The sequence below is a fragment of the Hippocampus zosterae genome, chromosome 2, assembly GCF_025434085.1.
Source record: "Hippocampus zosterae strain Florida chromosome 2, ASM2543408v3, whole genome shotgun sequence".
NCBI classification, from domain to species: Eukaryota; Metazoa; Chordata; class Actinopteri; order Syngnathiformes; family Syngnathidae; genus Hippocampus; species Hippocampus zosterae.
The window spans coordinates 8500965-8521215 of record NC_067452.1 but is presented as its reverse complement, the minus strand read 5'-3'; the positions used below and the strand labels follow the sequence as shown (position 1 = coordinate 8521215).

The 20251-nt window shown below is 44.5% G+C and overlaps 1 protein-coding gene across 5 annotated transcripts in view; it reads right to left on the bottom strand.

Moving 5' to 3' along the window:
- Positions 1-191: 191 nt before the first annotated feature.
- The window catches only part of LOC127591919 (FERM and PDZ domain-containing protein 4-like), a 50504-nt gene continuing 30444 nt past the window's right edge, over positions 192-20251 (bottom strand). For 3 of the 5 annotated variants that reach the window (XM_052052233.1, XM_052052223.1, XM_052052228.1), the window contains exons 2-16: positions 15689-15805; positions 14320-14471; positions 13824-13926; positions 13496-13541; positions 13193-13297; positions 12938-13045; positions 10759-10890; positions 10193-10312; positions 9772-9908; positions 8489-8615; positions 6162-6251; positions 5882-6064; positions 5634-5772; positions 4327-5313; positions 192-4243 (exon numbers count right to left, since the gene is read on the bottom strand). In XM_052052233.1, the coding sequence (XP_051908193.1) occupies positions 1035-4243; positions 4327-5313; positions 5634-5772; positions 5882-6064; positions 6162-6251; positions 8489-8615; positions 9772-9908; positions 10193-10312; positions 10759-10890; positions 12938-13045; positions 13193-13297; positions 13496-13541; positions 13824-13926; positions 14320-14471; positions 15689-15805 (5755 nt within the window). In that variant the 3' untranslated portion in view covers positions 192-1034. Of the gene's footprint in view, positions 4244-4326; positions 5314-5633; positions 5773-5881; positions 6065-6161; positions 6252-8488; positions 8616-9771; positions 9909-10192; positions 10313-10758; positions 10891-12937; positions 13046-13192; positions 13298-13495; positions 13542-13823; positions 13929-14319; positions 14472-15688; positions 15806-20251 lie in introns of those variants that run through there. The other 2 variants (XM_052052227.1, XM_052052241.1) reach the window with 2 other exon arrangements.

Sequence of the window (20251 nt, the reverse complement as noted above, 5' to 3'; positions counted from 1 at the left end):
CGCCCTATGAAAATGAAGTGCCTTCCGCTCCACCCTTGGTTGAATGGGGAGGGGCGATAACAAAAAATAAAAATAATAGACTTACGATCGCCACTCATCTTACCACTCCTATTAAATCGCATCCAACAGTAGGTTAGCTTAAACATTTTAAAATATAGTCTGATGTAAACACACACGCACACAAACATTTTTAATATTTTGGTTTTAATAGGATTGTGAATTACTCCCCCCACCCCACCCCAAAAAATATTCACTATTTTGTCATCAGACATCACTGCAATAGATACAAAGTGTTGAGTTAAACTTTCAAGCACAAAGGTGATCCCAAAACAGATGCACAGAAAGGTAAAAATAATTTTCATATAGCTAAAACAACCTTAAAGCATACATGGCCCAAAATAAATTGGATACATGTTTGCAGTATATAATATAATTTTAAAAAAGTGACGAAATATCAAGCAGTCTTAAATGTGGTGAAATTGTAGCATCACTCTCTAACATCTCATATCCTTGCTCTCAGACTGCAAAGGTATAAGAAAGTTCTCTGTTCACTCTCACAAATACAACCTTGAAATTAGTATATTAAATATAGATATCCATGACATTTTCTTGCATTTGTGGAGTTTCAATATCATATGCATTGGCAAAACTGTACTGAATGAACTGACTGGAATTGCTACTGCAAAACAAGATTGGATCAGACAAAAGAACAGTATATTCAGATATTTGTGTGTGTGTGTGTGTGTGTGTGTATATAATGCACAAGTAAAGGGAGTTCTACTAGGTATACATGTATACATACAGTATATCATATAATCAACCTTATGGCTTTGTTATTATACATTGACATAAAAATCAAGTTAAGTGAGGACTGCTTTGTTTGAGGATGTTTTTTTTCTCAGTTAGTTATGTTTGTTGTAATGGCTAAAAACATACAACTCCTGCACTAGCCTTAAAAAGAACCAGGGGATTAAAAACAGACTTCTGCTGACTGCATAGGCCACACATGGACCGTAAAAGGAGGAAAGGAAACTCTATTTGCTAAGCAGCGTTTTAAGAGAGCGTGTGAGTGCATTAGCGATGGCTGACATGGTACTAGAATGTCTCACCAAGGCCTTGACACTGTGCTCCCCTGGTGCTCCCACAGTTGCAGCCTCAGCTGCTTTGAGTAAACAGATATAGTTCATAACGACCTCATCTACTTTTGCAACAACCTCTCTCTGTTGGTGTGAGGCTGAGGTACTGAGTCCCTTTACGAGACACATGCAAGCTTCACAGAGACAACACAGCACTTGGAAACTGCACGTCACAGCTAGCAACATCTCTTCAGGACTGCTGTGCGCCTGCGCCATCCGCCTACATGCCCGGCCTAATTCTTTGGACTCCACTGAGAGGAGTTGCTTGGAATGAGACACTTCCTGCATTGGCATTTGGACACCTCGATCACAGCGACCCATGCTGGACCTCACTAGCGCAATGAGCTCACTGGCATCACGCCGGACATCCGTGAACCCGGAAGGGAAACTGTACATGCGGTCCTTGAGGGCGTTGACTCGGGCCAGGCGGTCGCTAAAGCTCATGTTGTTAAGGACCTCACCGTACAACTGCTCTCCAGCTGCATCCACAGCAGAGCCACAGGGGAAGATGGCTAAGGATGCAGTGCAGTCGTTATCAAGGTTACTCCCGCCACGGCTTCGTCTTGGTGTGTCCCACTCACTGTCATCGTCTTCTCCCTCACTTTTACGTTTAAAGAAACAGTAGCTGAAAGGTCCATTACATCTCCAAGGATTAGTGTCCAGTTTTTGAGAGCTCTTCATGTGTTTATTGTCTTTCTGCAAAGGAAATGCCACAGAAGCCCTTCTGCTGTCGACCCTGGTGCCCGAAGACCAACACGTGGTGTGGGATGACACTGAGCCATGGGAGTAACTCTTGGAGAGTCTCTTTCTTGTTGGCCTTTTTTGGACTTTGGTTTCTCCTTGCTGGGGCACCAATGGTGACAAGCGCTGCTGGCTCTGGCTTCTGCTGGGTTTTTCAAACAGAACCTCTACACTACCAGAGCTATTGGTGACATTACTGGAACTGCGTTTTAGTTCCCGGCCTCTTTGCGAGTAATTATTGAGGGGATCCAATTGTGATGGGATTGAGCTGACAACATGAATGTGGTTCTCATTTGGCCGTGATAGGGTTGAATGGATGGCATCCTGTGTGCATCTAGAGTCGCTGGAAGCACTGTTGCTTTGTGCTGGAATTACTGCAAGAGGAGGGGGAGACCGTGGATGAAGTGGTGAGGATGGAGAGGAAATGTCAGCCATGGTACTTGTAGATGCCTGTCTGGTGAAAGCTGAAGGCCCCCTTCCGAGCGACAATTTGTTGAGGTCTGCTCGATGACCACTTAAACAAGAGGCAGAGGTTTGAAGGACTGCGTGCCTTTCTCTTGGGTCTGATCTGCACCATTCATCTGTGTCACCACTTGGTTGGCTTCGTGAACGAGGTGGAGGCCTACCAGCGGTTCCCCCACCCTCATGGCTAATGTAGCCATCTTTTTTATACAGTGACAGGAACTGATCGGGGTCCATTCCGCTCCTCTCAAGCTCACTTTGCAGTCCAGAAAAGGAGCTTCTTCTCTCTGCATTTGCCTGCTTCACATCTAACCTACCATTAGGGCCCTGAGTATAGATGTCAGGGCTTCCTTTTAGTTTGGCAGGAAGTGTGGCGGAGTGGTAGGACTTTTGGTCGCTATTCATCAGCTGCAGTGCATTTGGGTTTACCACGTTCGAGCGAACCAATGGGGATGATTTGGAGGATGGCATACATTGGCATCGAGGCATTGTGCCGCCTCGGTTCTTCACCATTTCGACGAGCTGAGGGTTGCTTGTGATGTAGCGACGAGTGTCTTTTTTCACACCGCCCCCCATCCCTGCGCTGTGTAACTTTCCACCTTGGTGCATTTGGCTTACAGTTAGGTAGTTGATCAATTGTCTGTATGCGTCACTGCCTTCTTTTTGGGATGGCCCTTTAAAACAGGGCTTTTTGCTTGTTATTGTCTCTTTGTGTTTAGAGGGTGTGGCTGAGGAGGGGCGGCCAGGGTCAGCGCCACCAGGAGTGTGAATGTTGGGCAGCATTTTTCGAACAAGGACAGGGTCAGCATGAGGGTGAAAATCCTTTGCTTGGGGGCTCTGTCCAGGTTTAAGTTCTTCATAGTTTAAGACCCTGAGTAATGATGAGGAAGAACTTGAGATTGGGTGCCTTTGTAGGCGTTGGTGTTTCGACTCGATTGCCCCTGGACCAAGCGGCGAGTCGGTCGGTGTGGCACAGATACTGCTGTTTGCACTGCCACCAGCATCCAGTGATGAGCACAGAGAGCCCTGTAGAGAACTGTGGGTTTCACCTTGTAAGTTTGAAATCCTTTTCGCAAGATGGTACTCACACAAACGTGCGACACTTTGTTGTCTTGAAATGGGCTGATGGTCATTCTGTACATCCGATGCTTGTTCTAAACACACTAGTCTGTTGTTTTTATTTGGGGACAGTAACGATGCTACAACTAGATGTTCATCTTGCTCGACAGCTCTGCTATCTGTAGGGCACTTCCCGAGTGTAGCCACACCTAAATGACTATCAGATGAAGAGGAGGCAGGATGGGAAATGTGTTGATTGTCACTGGGGTGGCTGTGTGGATCATGGTCCTGAGCATGTGACTCTTCATCCAGAAGCAAGTTGTGTCTTCTTTGGCTTCTGCCTCGATCACAGAATGAAGTACGCTGATTATTATCAAGATGAATGGCTCCATGACTCCCACATCGGTACCCTTCCCTTGTGCTAAACGTGTTATACTTCCCGCTTGAGTCCAGAGACTTTTTGTGATGCTTGCCTCCTGGTGTTGTGGAACTTGGCCGCTGAAGAGTTGAAGAGAGGTTTGTCTCTCTCAGGAAGTCCGGCTGTAATGATGCTCCTGCGTCCAAATGCGGGCTCCGTCTTGGAGGGACGGCAGGTGGTCGAAGGTGCTGCGGACTACGGGACTTCTTTAGGGTATTTCCTTCAGTGCTGGGTGAAACAGGAAACGCTGTTTTCTCCTCAAGTAAAGGCTGGTACCCCTCCCTCGTAGCCACCAGGAAGCGCATGTGGCTCTCGCTGAGTCGATGACAAGCGGCCAGCTCAGAGAGTTCTGTCATTTCTGAGGAGTTTGTCTCATTTCCGGAGTCCGAGGAAGACTGTGGGCTAAAGCCTCGAGATGTGTAAACACCTACAAAATAAATTGAGAGCGAGGATTTTACACAGGTGGCACATACAGAACTGATTGCCTATTCTGAATATAAATCAACAGACCTGGATTGTTCCTGCTGGGTGGTGGACGAGGTAGTGGAGGCCTCTGTTCAGAGACAGACAATGCTTCAATTGCATGCAGAGCGTTTACGACCGTGTTCTCCAACTGCCTCTTTTCCTCCGCTCGTCCCTCTTCTTGAGTAGGTACCGCATCAATTAATGAGACTGGAATATCATCATTGTCGTGTGGGCTCAGAAGCTTTCCCTCAGGCACCACATCCTCATCTGAACTGTCACGAAAGCCTGGTGGCGGGGCTGCAATTGCGAGGTTGAGCGTCTGCAGCAGCGAGTCGTCCTCATCGTCATCAACCGCGTCATCCCCCTCAGGTGGAGGCAGCGATGTGAGGTCGATGATGTCATCGGTAGGTCCAGAAAGCATGAGAAAAGAAGCTTTGCCCGCTGCAGTGGCCACTCCTTCGCCGGCTTCTGTGTCACCCATTGGTGTTCCTCCAGCGGAGTCTTCTTCACAAGAAGCCTCGTCCTCATCCTCTCCATCGTCTGTTGTATCACGATAAAACAGATCTCTTAAAAGTGGCTCCTCACTCCCTTCCCCACTTATTATGTTGCTATAGACATGTGTCAGATCACTGAAATGAAATGACCCCCTGTCCTGTGCCCCAAAGTCGGCATTGTGCGAATAGGTTGGTCTGCGCTCAGCTACCTCAGGACTCTCCTGTAGCCGTTCATAGACTAACTCTCGAGTCTTGCTCAAAGGTGGCTCTGCTCCAAAAATAAATGACACTTTGGCACTCCGAGGTGAGTCTTGAGGTTTGTGTCTGGTCGAGGGGGGAAGAGGAGGTGGCACCGGACTCTGGGTCAGAAGATCTCTTTCAGGGTTCTGGGATTGATGGAAGAAGGGATAGAAGTTGTTTTCTCTCTGCCCATTGTCTGCGTATTGAGAGTCCCTGTAGAGGTCCGACTGGCTCTGTGATATCCCCTCGCTGTCCCCAAAAGATGTGCTGTATGGCCACTCAAGGACATGATCCTGACCTACAGATGAAAGTTACATGATTCATGTGATTCTGAAGCAGTGCCTCTAGCTCATGACAATTATTTGAATATTTTAAGGAAGTAGTACTATAGTGTAGAAATTTGATTTTAAGTTTACATTGGAGGACACACAAAAAGGATGTAGTGAAAAAAATATGACACATTGCTTCATAAAGTAATAAAACGATTAGCTATGAATATAATCTTTACCACTGAAAGCTCAATCTTGTATTTGTCTTTTTTTTTTATCAGACAAGTGGCACTTAAAACTTTATGAAAATTATGACGAGTGTATGTTTTGCTTTGCAATCAAGACTTACTGTCATCATCCCCCCCAGAGTTGCTGCAGTGGACCATATTGAAGATAGATCTCCTTGAGTCCACAAGGAGGCGATAGTAGCCTGCTGTCAGACAGGCCAGGTTCATTGCGTCACTTGACTCCATGATGAGGGTGATGGGCTTTTACAGGACAAAATTGGAGAAACAAGGAGAGAAGATGCAAAACCGAAACAATGATTAAAACCACATGACTTGCACAGAAGTCTGTTTTTAGGTTGACACTGCTCACCCGGACATCCAGAACATGCAGCTCCAAACGGACATTGTTTTGATCCTCGGTAAGGATTTCAATTCGATTTACGTGGCTGAAGTCAGCCAAGAGGGCCACTAGGTTGGTCCGTGCATTGATGACATGACTGATACCATAACGAGGACCCACCAACAACGTCACCTCGGTTTGTTTCTCACCTTGCTGCAAAAAGTTGAGTGGAAGTAAATTCAAATGACCAAACTGTTTTCGTGAAAAAATACAAATTCAATCTTAAAATAATCCGAACGGATAGACTTACCAAAAGTATTGATTTAAACTCTCTTCCGCCATAAAGTTGAAGCTCACTGAGGTACCTTAGATAATGCACCTTGGCCTGCAAAGCAGTCAGCTGGAAAGAAAATAAATATTTATCACCACAAACTCAGATGCATCATCTTCTTATACCATGTGGTAAAACACTTTCCTTTTGCATGATACATTGTCAAGGGATTTAAAAAGTACTTCTCCGTAAAGTGTTTGCCTCGGCAAACATTGAAATCATATCCACGAATGTAAAGTGTTCATCTTATAATTTGCACTTTTTCTACAAATCTTTTCCACCACTGTGAATGACTTCATAAAATTGCACAGGTATGGAAGACTCAATGGGAGACATTTTACAGAGTAGCGCACAGAGCATAACGCACACACATTATAATCGTGACTGCACGTGGCTTCTGCAGTTACACAGAGAGACACATTTGATGACAGGCTAAAATTTTCAAAGATGGTGGCTAAATAGACTACATTATTAAGACACCACATGCTGCCTATTATCATCTGGACCTTTATCTATTTATTTTCCACCACGCATCCTATTCGCAGTGATAGGGATGCAGAAGCCATACCTGGCTGAATTAGGATGGGAGTGGCTATCACCAGACAGAGAGCGACATACAACCATTCACTCTTACTCTCGCAACTCAATTCGTTATATATATCGACATTATTCTCATTTAGAGTTTGCTTCGTGTACAATTCACAGAGGGCACGGGCAAAGAATAGGAATCTAGGAGGGCCCAGGGAAGCACTTTAAAACGGTACGTGTGAGCTACGATAGTTAACAGGCTGCAAAAGTGCATCGCATGCCTCAGTTTTAGGCTGTTTCTCTTCATTGTGTGTGTCTGCGTGTGCATGTGTGTGTGTGCGTGCGCGCGTGCCGTTAAGAGTAGACCCCGGGAGGTTAGTTGATCGAAAAGTAGATGTTCGGTCCAAAAAGCTTGGGCACCGCTGTGCTAGAGTCTTTTTTTTATCCTGGACTTACAGTAAATTATCCTCAGAAGAGGATAGTTCGAGCGTGTTATTTTTCCCTCTTCCTACCCAGTGTTTTCCTTTCTGAATTCTGACTGTAAGTTCCCCATTGCGGGACAAATAAAGGAAATCTTAATCTTAGTCGCTGATGGTGGAGTGTTCCACTCGCCTGACTTGTCTGCGGGCAGCATGGGATCGGTTCCCATTCAGCGATGGTGTGAATGTGGGTGTATATGGTTGTTCGTCTCTGTATTTTATCCTGCGACTGACTGACGACCAGTTCAGAGGGTAGTCCGCCTTTTGGGCCAAAGTCAGCTGTGATAGGCTTCTGCAACTCCTGCAATCACCTTCAGGATCAGCGGTATTGAAAATGAATGAATGAATGTGCTGCCCACACCTGTTAGTCAGTGTTAACATACTCTGGATTTGACCTGGCCAAACTAGAAATTCACATTTGTGCTTTTTAACACTGGATCAAAAGCTGCCCCTGTGGTTAAAGTTGCTGACAAGGATTGGGACACATTTTGTTGTACTGGTTACAGACACCGTTCCACGACCGTTATGACATTGAACCGATACGGTTCATTGATTTGTCTTTTGTTTTTCCATTGTTTATTTAATAACACTTGGGATGCTTTTTGGTACGTGCAGATTTATTTTTTAATTTCTGAATTGAATCCTGCGTGGGTTTTCTCCGGGTACTCCGGTTTGCTCCCACATTTTAAAAACATGCATGGCGGGTTCATGGAACAGTCTAAATTGTTCCTAGGTGTGCGTGGGAGCGCGAATGGTTATTTGTCTAAGTATGCCCTGCGAATAGTTCAGGGCATACTTCAAATTACAAAATGGATGGATGGATGCTGAATCTAAAGTTCCTTTTCCAGCAGACGGGACACATTAATCAAACAATCTTGGATCCCCTGCTTTTGTGTCCATCAGTTAAAATGTTCACATTCACTCAAAATAAATAAATAAATAAATAAATAAATACAAAAAAATAATAATAATACAATCGAAATCTCCCCACAGTTTGTACACACCATTCAAAATTTCGGAGGAAGTAGCTAACATGACTTCTGAGAGAAAGAGCACCTTTTATGAAGTCACACGCAGATAAAATATAGCTGTGGAGCGTGCTTCCTCAAGCTACGTGCATTAGCATTTTAGGTGGAGCACAACAAAGTGAGTTCATTTGGCATAGGTTGGAACCTTTTCAAGGGTGAGTGGAGAAGCAGGTCTATTTTTGGCCACTGCGTCAGAAAACAAGACAGTGAGTTTATGTGCGTGTGTCAGAAGTTTGCTAACAAGGGCAAAGAAATAAAGAGCGCCTGTTACTTTTTTCCCAGGAGGCACGAGGTTCTGGTTGGTTTTGAGGATGTGTGTCAGAGCTTTTTTGATGTTTTTCTCCTTCGTGCTGGTCAGCACAGCAGGAGGCAGGAACAGCGACAGGCCCCACTCCTTTCTGTTGAGGGGAGATAGACTTAAACCACAAAGCATCCTTGGAGCAAGCGACTTCTACTGGACTCAATAAGACGCCATACACTAATGCAAGGTGAGGCATAGAAATACAAATGCTGAAAAATACAGCATGGTCCAGCATAGGTTTCTGGCCAGTGTAACCAGCATCTGCTGTTTTTGTTGTGTTTTCGGGCTGGTCTTGCTCTGCTGTTGGCAACTCGTGGCATCAGCAAGACATGCTGGTCTTCCCGGGCGGCTGTGGCTCTCTTGGCAGAGCGGGTATCCCAGTGACCAAAGGTTTGTCTGTTGTCGATTTGTGTTATTCATGTACTTTTTGTTACTGTATGATTGATCTTTACTCCAGCATTTTGTATGCAGCAATTGTTATTTCAATAAAGTTGAGCTGAGCTACCTATGAGAGCTTTGACCTCCTCAGACTGGCTCTGTTTGACTGCCTTTTGTGCCCAGCCGCCTCTGCCTCATTTCCTTGACTATATATCGCAATACATCGTGACAATTATTGTATGTGCAATGACATAATTTCCTCCCGAGATCATAGCACATACTAAGTATCTAATTAGAGTACTCTGATTCCATGCCCAATTATGCTAAGAACTCCTCCAGGCCCTATAAATAGATATACGGGGATTGCTATGATTTGCTGCGGCGCGTTATTCAGCATTATAGTCCTCTATTTATTCTGTCCTTTGTCTCTTCCTATTTTCTGTTGCTGTTTCTCAAACCAAGAGAGACAGATGGCTGCCTTACACGGAGACTTGGTTATGTTTACCATTTCTTCTTTCGACAGCATTTTCTCCACTGTTCTACCTTTAGCAAAGAGCTTCTTCATGTTAGGTTCTCTTGTATCTCCATCGGGAAAACGCTTTGATATTATTTATAGTGTGCATTGCATGCTTATTTATGAAAGTTAATTTCAGTTCAACTCTTGCTTTGATATTGTAACAATGTATCAGCAGCGCGCAATTTCTGAGAAAATGACATGCTCTAGTTAACCAATTTGACTCTCAGAAGAATCTTGCTTGTAGGAATAGATGATCTGGCACACGAAAAAGTTTTTGTTTTTTTTACCCTCGCTTTTTGGAAATGAATAGCTACATGTTATGTTAGTAATCACAGCACACACAATCACACACACTTACTGGATATATTTTAGCGAGACCTTCTGGCTTTGCTTGGTTGTCAAGGTGAGAATGTACATTTGCAGCGCTGCCAGGCGCAGCACTGCGTCATACTTGAGCTCCGAGCCGAATCGCTCCAGCACCACATCATTGCAACTCTGCAAGAGGAGAAGGAAGCAGAGTGTATTCAGATGTCTTACAAGGAAAGGTCCACTCAACTTATTACCAGCTGTACTCTACAGGGAAGGAATGTGTACATTAATTACAGCAATTTAGTGGTTCCTCACTCCATTCTCGTCTACTTATTTAATAAAAGGCATTCATGAGACTTGACACATAATGCCCCTTTTAAAGAAGATGGCCAAACAAATCTTACTTAAGGCGCGTTACGGGCTAATATTACATTCCTATAAGGATGAAGAATGATAGCAAAATCTCTCACCTGCACATAGAGGTATTCGAATGCCACAGCATCTCTCCGCAGTAGCTCCACTGGGTCGCGGGGCATAAAGCTGACTCGAAAAAAACACTTCATCTTTTCACAACCGGACTTGCGAGTCACCTAAAGAGTGAATGAGAAGGGCGAAGGGGCACAGGGGCGTGGTGGGGGGCAGTTGGGTGGGGGTTGTTGTAGGTCAGTTGGGGTGGAAAGACGAGGCGGAATGAGATTAATGTGACGGCAGAGACTCAGCAAAAGCTGCATTGAGTAATAGACGAGGAATTGGTGAGGAAAAAGACTTTTCAGGAAGGTGATTTTCAAGCACTCCTCAAATAAGGCCAAATGTGGTGACTGCGCCCACTTGAAGTGAAAATGTTCTCCTGAAACCAAGCAATCCAACCTGATGAACGAGGCTACACTGGGGCACAGTCATAATACAGTTTCGAATACTGCACTACATTAGCCTTAAATGTGCAGTGAGAGAGAGAGAGAGAGAGAGAGAGAGAGAGAGAGAGAGAGAGAGAGAGCATTAGGGGGAAACGGTCAGTGAGTCCAGCAGCATATTTGACCTGAGCAAGCATCTCTTGTTCATGCAGCAAAAGCAGTCGGTTTCCGGAGCCTTCTGTCCTCTCCTCCAACATGAGGGAGAAATGTTCGATGCATTTGATTGAGAGTTTCTCTTGCAGGGTCAAGATCACATCCTGTAGTAAACACACATGGAGAAGTCGTGTTTTCTGTGAGGGTGCAATGCAACATGCACGATCACATACAACAAACAATTATTGGCTCATTGCAGCGGTCTGAAAACTTTTTAGACCACGGACCACATTCTCACAAAGAAATTTTTTGATGTATAATTTGCTACCAAGATCACCATGTTTTTTACCATCCGTCTTGGTACAAATCCCTGTTTTGACTGCCTTTGAGTCCTCGCATAACATACACCATTGCGAGACCTGCGGCCCAAATCTCTATCGAACACAAGATCTCTGTTGCAGTTGGATGTTTCATGCTTCAGAAATCTTGCATTGAAGAGATTCCAACACACTGGGAATTCCTGTCTTTGTACATACATGTCAGTCTATGTGCATCATATAAGACTTATAGGATTTAATAAATTGAGGATTTGGGAGAGTACTGTTTAGATCTCACAGTTAACCACCAAAAAAAAAAAAAGTTTAGAAATATTCACCAAAATCATGAATACTGAAAGAATGCGCTTGTGCCAGTGTAGTCACAACATGCTTACTTGGTGTGAAATCAGAGCTAGTCTAATTGAGAACAAAGCTAATATATTTGCTGGAAACCATGACCTGTTTTGCTGCAAAAATGGCAACAAGTAGATTTATTTTACCTTTTGAAATGCATGGAAGATAGTTTATTTGTTCTGCCTGTCACTATACACTACTAACAAAGCGCGAGAAAAAAGACATATTTACGATTAATGATATCCATCCATCCATCTATTTTCCGATCCACTTATCCTCAGAAGGGTCGCGGGGCGTGCTGGAGCCTATTCCAGCTATCCTTGGGCAGTAGGTGGGGTACAGCCAATCGCAGGGCACACACAGACAAGCAGCCATTCACACTCACAGTCACACCGAGGGCCAATCTGGAGTTTTCACTTAACCTATCATGCATGTTTCTGGAAGGTGGGAGGAAAACGGAGGACCCGGAGAAACCCCAGACAGGCTTGGGGAGAACATACAAACTCCACACAGAAAGGCTGAGGCCAGAATCGAACCCTGCACTTCATGAAATCTAATTTCAATAATAATACACTGACAATAATAAGAATTAAAGGGACCCTCATTGAGGAAAACATAAGCACTTATTGAATCGCTCTGGAATTCACTTAAACTCTGTCTGCACATTTTAACCAGGATCTATGGCAGTCTGCCTCTGGAGCAATGGCTTCTTTCCAGCTTTGGTTGCGGTGTGACCGTTAACATCCTTGTGGCTTTTCATGCTTGGCTATGAGTCGTCAACTTCCACAGAAATCGATCCTGGGCTGAGGACTACGAACACAGGCCTTTCTGAGTCCCGCAGAGGACAGTCAGCGGTGGTACAGTCCAAAACGCTTATGCGAATAGTCTCATCTAATGCCGGAAAACCACGATCAATCATCCCCAAATTTCATCCACATATCTCTACTCATGCCCACTTCAGCCACTGAAAATCTCAGAGTGATCACTCCAATATTTTTGATTTTACTGACGTTGAGCCTAAGCTAAGCTCTTATGAAGGAAAGGCTTCAGAGCCATAAGAGCCAAAATATTGGGGCAATAGTGTTCATAATTTCAGACCAAAATTCAAGACAATCTGTATTTAGGCCCACTTCAACCTCTGAAAATATCACAACAATTGTCCCAATAGTTAGGATTTTATGGAAATTCGGCCCTTTCTCTACAGTGAGGGCCTACAAGGAAAAGGCTCCCTTAAAATAATGGGACAATAGTTTTCTAATTTTCCGATCACAATTCATGACCACCTGTTCTCATGCCCACTTTAATCTCTGAAAATATCAAACCAATCAACCCAAGATTTTGTGTATATTAAGCCTCTTCTCTATATAGTGAGATTTGAGGGGAAAAAAAGGCTTCACTCACATAAACTCCAAAATATCGGATAATTGATCAAGATTAAAGTGCGTCATTTGCAGTGTCTCTTTTTAGATCCATTCTTGCAGTTGAGAGAAAACAGCCGCTGCGGAGGGATCTCATTTTGTGAACCAATGACTAAACACACCTTGATGGAGGTACTGCTGTCAAAGCGGAAAGACTTGGTCTGCCCATTCTCCAGGTAGACCTTCAGGACATTTGGCATGAATAAAAGCGAGTTGTCCTTCACCGGGTTCTGCAAGTTGACAATATGCAGACGTTAAATTTGTTATTGAATTAGACCTGGCAAATTGTTACTGTATATAAGTTTTAGATTGATTGTGTGTGCGCGTGTGTGTGCATGTGTGTGTGTGTTTGAGAGAGAGGGAGAGAGCGAGCTCACTGGAACCTGGCCGTTTATGATGACCTCCTCGGCAAAGCGCACTTTGACTGGATTGGACTTGAGCATGGCTTTTTTAGCTGCACTGATGAACGCCGATTTAGGGGACTAGGGGCAAACGTCCAAGAACAGAGTAAGTGAAAAAAGAGGGGATGAAGTACAGAGGGAGGCAAGGGGTGTGTCAGAAAAGCATAAACGCAAAGTAAAAATGAAACAAATAGTTGATGGAGCACAACTGATGATTGATGCAAATGTATGCATCCCGTAAACGTTGGGGTGTCAACAAAAAGGAGCTGATGCACTCACTGGATAAGGTTGGATGACAGTCAATAGAATGGATTCCTTGCAGCTCCTGAAGCAGGGGGAGGGAAATAAAGCAAATCCCAGTGACATAAAGACCAAAGAAGAGCACGGAAAAAGAGAACGTGAAGATTTTGACTTGGAATTGACTGACATCACACATGCTTAAAAGCAGAGGACACATACAAACAGACTTGTTAGCTTTGTCATGGCCAAATATCCCTCCCTTTTGGTGAAATCGGTACACTGCCTATATTTCTCTTTGGCAAATCCACCACCTGACAAATGGAACTACTGTTAATTCTCAGAGTGCCTCTAATGTTCCCCTACCCACCTGACAAGGTCGATGACTCGTTCTCTTGGAGCTGAACTGACAGGTTCGTCATTGATCATGATGATCTCATCACCTGGCAAGAGCTTTCCCTCTGATGGGCCACCTATAACACAAAACACATGTGCACGCGCACACACACACACACACACACACACAAACGCACATGGGCACACACGCACATACACAATGAATCATGTCGAATTTTTCTTGCAAAATAGTGAGCTGTGCATAAACAAATGAAGCGCTTTGTAGGTGTCCTGTGTGAAAATGCATTGCGTTGTCTTTTGTACTTGTCACTAGGCCATCACCTCAAAATAAGTGCAGTTTTACAATGTCATAGTGATTGATTGTTTGGATGGTTAATCACTGCTTATGTGTGCTCGTTTACCAAGACCAACATGCAATACCTGTGATGCAAATTATCGTGTGGAAGGAAGAAAAGAAATGCATTGGCGACTGCCGGAGGGTCCTATTTGAGGCGATCGCTCTTACAAACCTGGCGTGACCGAGCGGACCACCACCGGCTTCTCACTGCCTGCCACAAATCCAAAACCCAAGACGGGGTCACGCCGCATCTCCACCAAGCGGGGCACAGGTGGGACTGCATCCAGATGAACCTCCTCGAGGGAGCTGCTCTGGGAAACTTGGCTTGGAAGACGGCAGAAAGGAGAAACAGCAAATACTAGCCGGACGGATTGAACTCGTTCTATAATCTGCCTCAATTGCCACTTTATTTCCTTTTTTCCATTTTTTTTCTCCTTTCGCAGCACCCCCACCACCCTTATTTCATTATCACATCTCTGTATTTCACATAAAACGGGGAAATCGTAAACTAAATCTGCCTGTAATGAAGCATGTTCCAATCTGTGATCTTCCCATTCTCATCAGGGTCGGAGAGGGTTTAATCCAACCAGAGGGCAGAACAAGGAAGGCCGAATTTCCGAAGGTTGAAGAGTTAATGACATGTATTCACATGCCAAAGTCTGCCATAGCCAGGACATTTGAGAGAAAGCAGAGTGAATTCAATGATTTTGATATTAATTTCATAATATAAAAGCAGGTCTTTGAACAAACCTTTCCGATCGGTGTTTTTCAAGTTAGCGCTTTCAATTTCAACTGTGTTCTTGTTCATTCAATGAAAATTTGATGACACATTTTTCATCCATCCATTTTCTAAACCACCTCAGAGTTCAGCTGAAGCCTATCCAGCTGAATTTGGGTGAGTGGCAGGGTACATCCCGGAGCCAAACGTAGGGTACGTTGAAACAAAACAGCATGCAAACTCACAGAAGCTTGTTTTTGGAATGTCGGAGAAGCACAGGGAGAAAATAAAAACCTGACACAAGAATGGTGGAGCGCACCCTACAGTAGTTAGCATCCGTCCATCCACTGTCTAATCTGCTTCGCCTCATGAGGACTGCGGGCGTGCTGGCACACCCTGAACTGGTTACCAGCCAAACGCTGGGCACACAGAGAACCATTTGCGCCCACACTCACATCTAGGCACAATTTACAGTGTTCCATCAACCTCTCATGCATGTTTTTGGAATGTGGGGGAAGCCAGACCCACCTTGCTCAGTACCAGCTGGGATCGACTCTCCTCGACTGTAATGATGACAAGATGTACTGACAATAGATGGGCGAACATCTACTTGAGTTTCATCTGTGATGCTATCACAAATGAAACTCGAAATAGCATTTTTGTTATTTTTTGCTCAAAATCCATTCTGAGTTGTCAAAGTGTGGCCGTTGAAACTAGCATGAACATTGCAAACGCACTGGATTCTGTTTACACCGGAGTCGAGGAAGGCGTCTTATCATCTTGAAGGCTGCAGAGAATATGTGGATGTTCTGATTGCACTTACTTGGTGAGGCAGTTCTGGCTCTCCCTGTTGCAGTTCATGCTGTCCCAACTGAACGGAGGCCCCGGCAGTGCCCCCCAGGAGCCCGGGGGCGGCCAGCCTGATGTCTTGTTTTTGTGACTGCATTGCAAAGTCAGGGAGATCAGCGATATTTCAAACACATCTCAGACTTTGCTTGTCAATGAAAAAATGTTTTCAAAAACTAGTTAATACGCATGTCCTTATTCAGAGGTTTCCCGGGAAACCAGATAAACAAGGTTAGAGCAAATTAACCGAACAATGTCATTCTGGATTGTATGAGAGCGGGGAAAGGGGGTGGCGCAGTGGATACTAGTTAAGTCTGTCATTGCCATACGAATCCAGGCGGCTAAGTCCCACAATGTGTCGTCGATGGGATGAATGCATGCATCTGTTAGACATGTGATCCTCTGCAGGGGGTTAAAAATACACTTGTCTAGAGGTTAAAGGTGTGGCAAAATTCTCTCGGGCGTATGTCATATCTTTCAAGAAATAAAACGGGCCGTTCATTCTTAAATTGCAGCAACCGTGTTGACTTTGCATCCACGGTTTCCGTCCTCCCAAAGGCAGTGAAAGCGGCACTGGATCTCCAGTGCCGCTTTCACAGCCCGAGAGTTGGAAGCTTAGAACAAACCCAGGCTCTTGTGTGTGTGTGTGTGTGTGTGTGTGTGTGTGTGTGTGTGTGTGTGTGTGTGTGTGTGTGTGTGTGTGCGTGTGTGTGGTGCAAGGATCCGAGGGCTGATCAACATTCATCTGTCTGTCATTGTGCGGCTGCGACCAGCTGTGCTCCAAACTGAACCAAACTGCCATGGCCTCGCCTCCTTTATCCCATAATCCCCATTTCATCAAAGGGAAAACAAATCCAAGGCTGTGTGTGTGCGCGTGTGTGAGTAGGAGACAGAGGGAAAATGAGAGTCCGTGTGTGTATCTGTACGTACGTGCGCACTTGCACATCTGTACATGAGTGTGTATGTGGAGTAAGAGGATTTTCAGAATGCAGTGCTGTGGACGGGACGGTAACGGCGACTCTGAGAACCTCACAACAGATCTGGAAGAAGCGACTCTCGTAGTTTACCTGAACCTCTTTGTTCAATATATTTCTCCTGTCAAAATAAGGTTCGTATGGATTCGTATGTAAATTGTGTCAATTAGGAAATCAAATACTGTACCACCACTGATACAATTAAGATCACCAACATCATGCCTCTGAAACAAGGAGAGCCTGACATGATCCAAAAATGGACCGGATGGTAAGTGGATGCACAAACGTAGACTCAGACAAACGACGGTACAAAAAATATGTCTTTACAAAAAAACGAAAGACCGATAAAGTAACAACAGAAAGCGTTGGCGTCACAAAACCAGGCAAAGCCAATGTGAATTAAAAAACGCTTCCAAACGGCAAAGTAATTTTGATGCAAATACACAACACAAAATGGCGTAAGTACAATTACATGAAACTTAAATAAACCAAGAATAACAAGATAATCAAAATATATAATATAAGCCGAACCGCCTCATCTGGCTGCTCAGAGCAGTGGCCCCACTCTGAGTCCCTGACGAATGACCGTTAACAGCTAGGGTAGGCCACAACATGCCCGTGACCCTCCTTAGAATAAGCGTTTCGAATTTAAAATGTCAATGACGTGGTCCAGGTCTGTGATGAACTGAAGAGCACAACAGAAAGAATGAAAAATCCAAACAAAACATGGAAATAATGAGGGAGTAGTTACAAATTTGCTTTGCTGTTACGCCAATTATTTTCACCTCATTGGATTCATGATCGCTCCTTGGCACGCTGAAATGATCTCACTGTGATTGATTGCTCATGTCTTTGCCTTCATGGTCGGCCGTTAAAGATATCGATCATCTGGCTTCTAATTTAGCTGCTTCAGGAAGTGGAAAACTGTACAGTGATGAATTACCGGTACAGTGGTTGCCCAGTGTACTTTTCTCTGGTTTTTAAAAATTTTCTAGTTGTAATCATTTTGGTTTCGGTAAACTGTGCTCAATTTGTATTTATCGTGAATTGGTTTTCTTGTCCTTTTGTGACAAGCTATTTTCGTTTAGATTTTGTCATTTTATCCGAGTCTGCGTTTTGAGATTCCACTTTTGTCCGTCACCAGCCGGACTGTGACAGTTTGTATTTGTGGACTGATTTACACTGCTCCACACTGTAAACATTTACCGGCAATCTTCAGCATAAATTGCTCTTTGAATGCAGCCAGTTTCGATCAAGAATTTATCGCAGCATTTATTCCTCGCACTGAACTCAAAGTGCCATTTTAAATGTGCTCTTCACGCGGATGTCGAGTGACTGCAAATAATTTGTTGTGGCCCCCAGGAATTCCCTAGTAGGAATTGAGTTTGCTCTCTTGACGGCTTCTTTCACAGATTCTGTTATCTGGGCCCTCTTGCTGTCCAAAACGAGCAACGCTGTTTTGTGTGGGGGAAAAAATCCCCCGCCACTCGCTGCAGCATTCTGACAGCTGGTCCTTTACTAGGCATTCTCTCATCCATACTTTTTTGTTGTTGTTGTTGAGTTTCACAGTGATTCCTTTCGGTTGTGTTGCTTTTCTGCATCGTTATCCATTTTGAAATGACCATCGGTGGAAGCTTTCTTCCGGATGCTGCGCAGCTCCATGCGCAAGTGAAATGCATTCTCACATGACCGATTGTTTTTATCGTGAAAGAGGATTCTCTTTTCTTGTTTGTCGTCAAGGTGAGAGGTAGGTCAAATATCAAGGGTACTTCGTCCATCTTTACGATGTCATCTGGTCCCACTGAGAGCTCGGCTTTCCTGGCTCCAGGGTACTTGCTGAACTTTGGAGCTAAATTTTACCTGAGAATCTGGAGGGAGCTGTTGACACCGAATTGCTTGTACCCTGATTGATAAGCCGTTTCGTCTCTTAAATCTGAGACTTCAAAATCTTCAATCTTCTTTTTGGTGCCAATTGCTTTGGCTTTCAGTCTGATGCGCACAGTGGAAACACCTGCCCTTTGTAAATTGATCGAGTCTTCTAGATCGTTGTCGAGGTCTGGCCATCGACTTTTGTTACCCTGAAAGTTTTAGTAGACTTTCTGTATTTAGTGAGTTCTTGACCCTGTTTCCATCGTTTCACCATCAATTCATTTATGCCTACGTTACGTGCGGCAGCTCTACCGTCTTCTTTGACAGTCATATCAGTTGTTTTAAATTTGGAAGCATTGTAATATTTAGTGTTATGTGATGAGTAGTCGGTTTGGAGAATGAATGAGATGGATGGATGGAATGGAGAGAAGCTGCAAAATGACTGATAGGAAAATTCAGTATGAGCACAATCTCGGGACAGTTTCATTGGTCTCCTGTGACAGCTTTGCCAATTTCACTGCTGTGCGTAAATGTATTGGCAGCATGAAGCTCATAAGTGACAATCCATAAATTAGCCACGTCACATTAAAAACCACAGAGTTGAAATTGGTTTGAAGGTTGAAAATTAATCTAAAACCCCTCCATGAGAAGCAACCCCAGGGTACCCACCCCTCTGAACAAACACGTAGGAGACATGCAGTGTGTGTTCCTTTCAGTCGTCAGCAAAATGGGAGTCCATCAGTGTAGTGATGATTCTGCTCACGGATGAAAAGCCACTTCTGTTGGTGCTTAATTTCTGGTCATTTGTCAATGTGTCGACATGCGTTTTGATTACACTGTGTGACCCTCGGCCTTCTGTGTATTTATTACTTTATTTTGGCGAGTCCATTTCCGGGGACCTTCTGTTTGTCTCTTGCTTTTAATTATCAGGCTAGTGGGGTGATTTCCGAAGGGTGTTCCCACACCTGCAGCTGACCAGCAATACCCTCCTGTGTATTAGACCTCTGCTGATCTGCAAGCGGGTACCAGGGGCTTCATGCATTCGGGGTGGTATTTCGGCCATTAATAGTGCACGCGCTTGCCATTTTTGTACTTTGGTGCAGAACCCGTTGATTGTCTTTCCACCAGCGCCGGCCTGCCCAGCCCAGCGTGGCTCCGCGCTTCCTCCATAGTCAACTTGATTCTACACGTATCCCTCTGTGCTCTTTCTATATCTCACCAACTGTCTGCCATTCGCTATTGGGCCCACCGCTGCCTTTACTTATGTTATCCATAACACACTGGTTGTATTAAAGTATGCTTAGAAAAGCTTGTGGGATGTTCTGTCCAAGATGCTAACATGCACAGACGAATTTGCGCTTCTTTGGCTCCTGGGAGCGCAGGATTCTGGATCGTTATTGGCTTCCGCAGGCAGTACCTGCTTGCATAGGATTCTGGTCTGTGAAAAAGCTATCATGGTGCAATACAAAGCGTATGGACATATGTGAATAAGCAATAATTGGCGCTTTCAAACGAAGGCAGAATAAATGTATCCAGATTCGGCTTCACATTCACAACTACGTCCCACATCTATGTGCGACCTGCGTATGCAGAAGAAGCGCATGCACCGGTTAGCTAATACGCGATATGTATGTTAAAACAAAAAGTGAATTTGAGGCTTGGCTAGCGCTGTGGCCAACATATGGTGGAGATAAAAC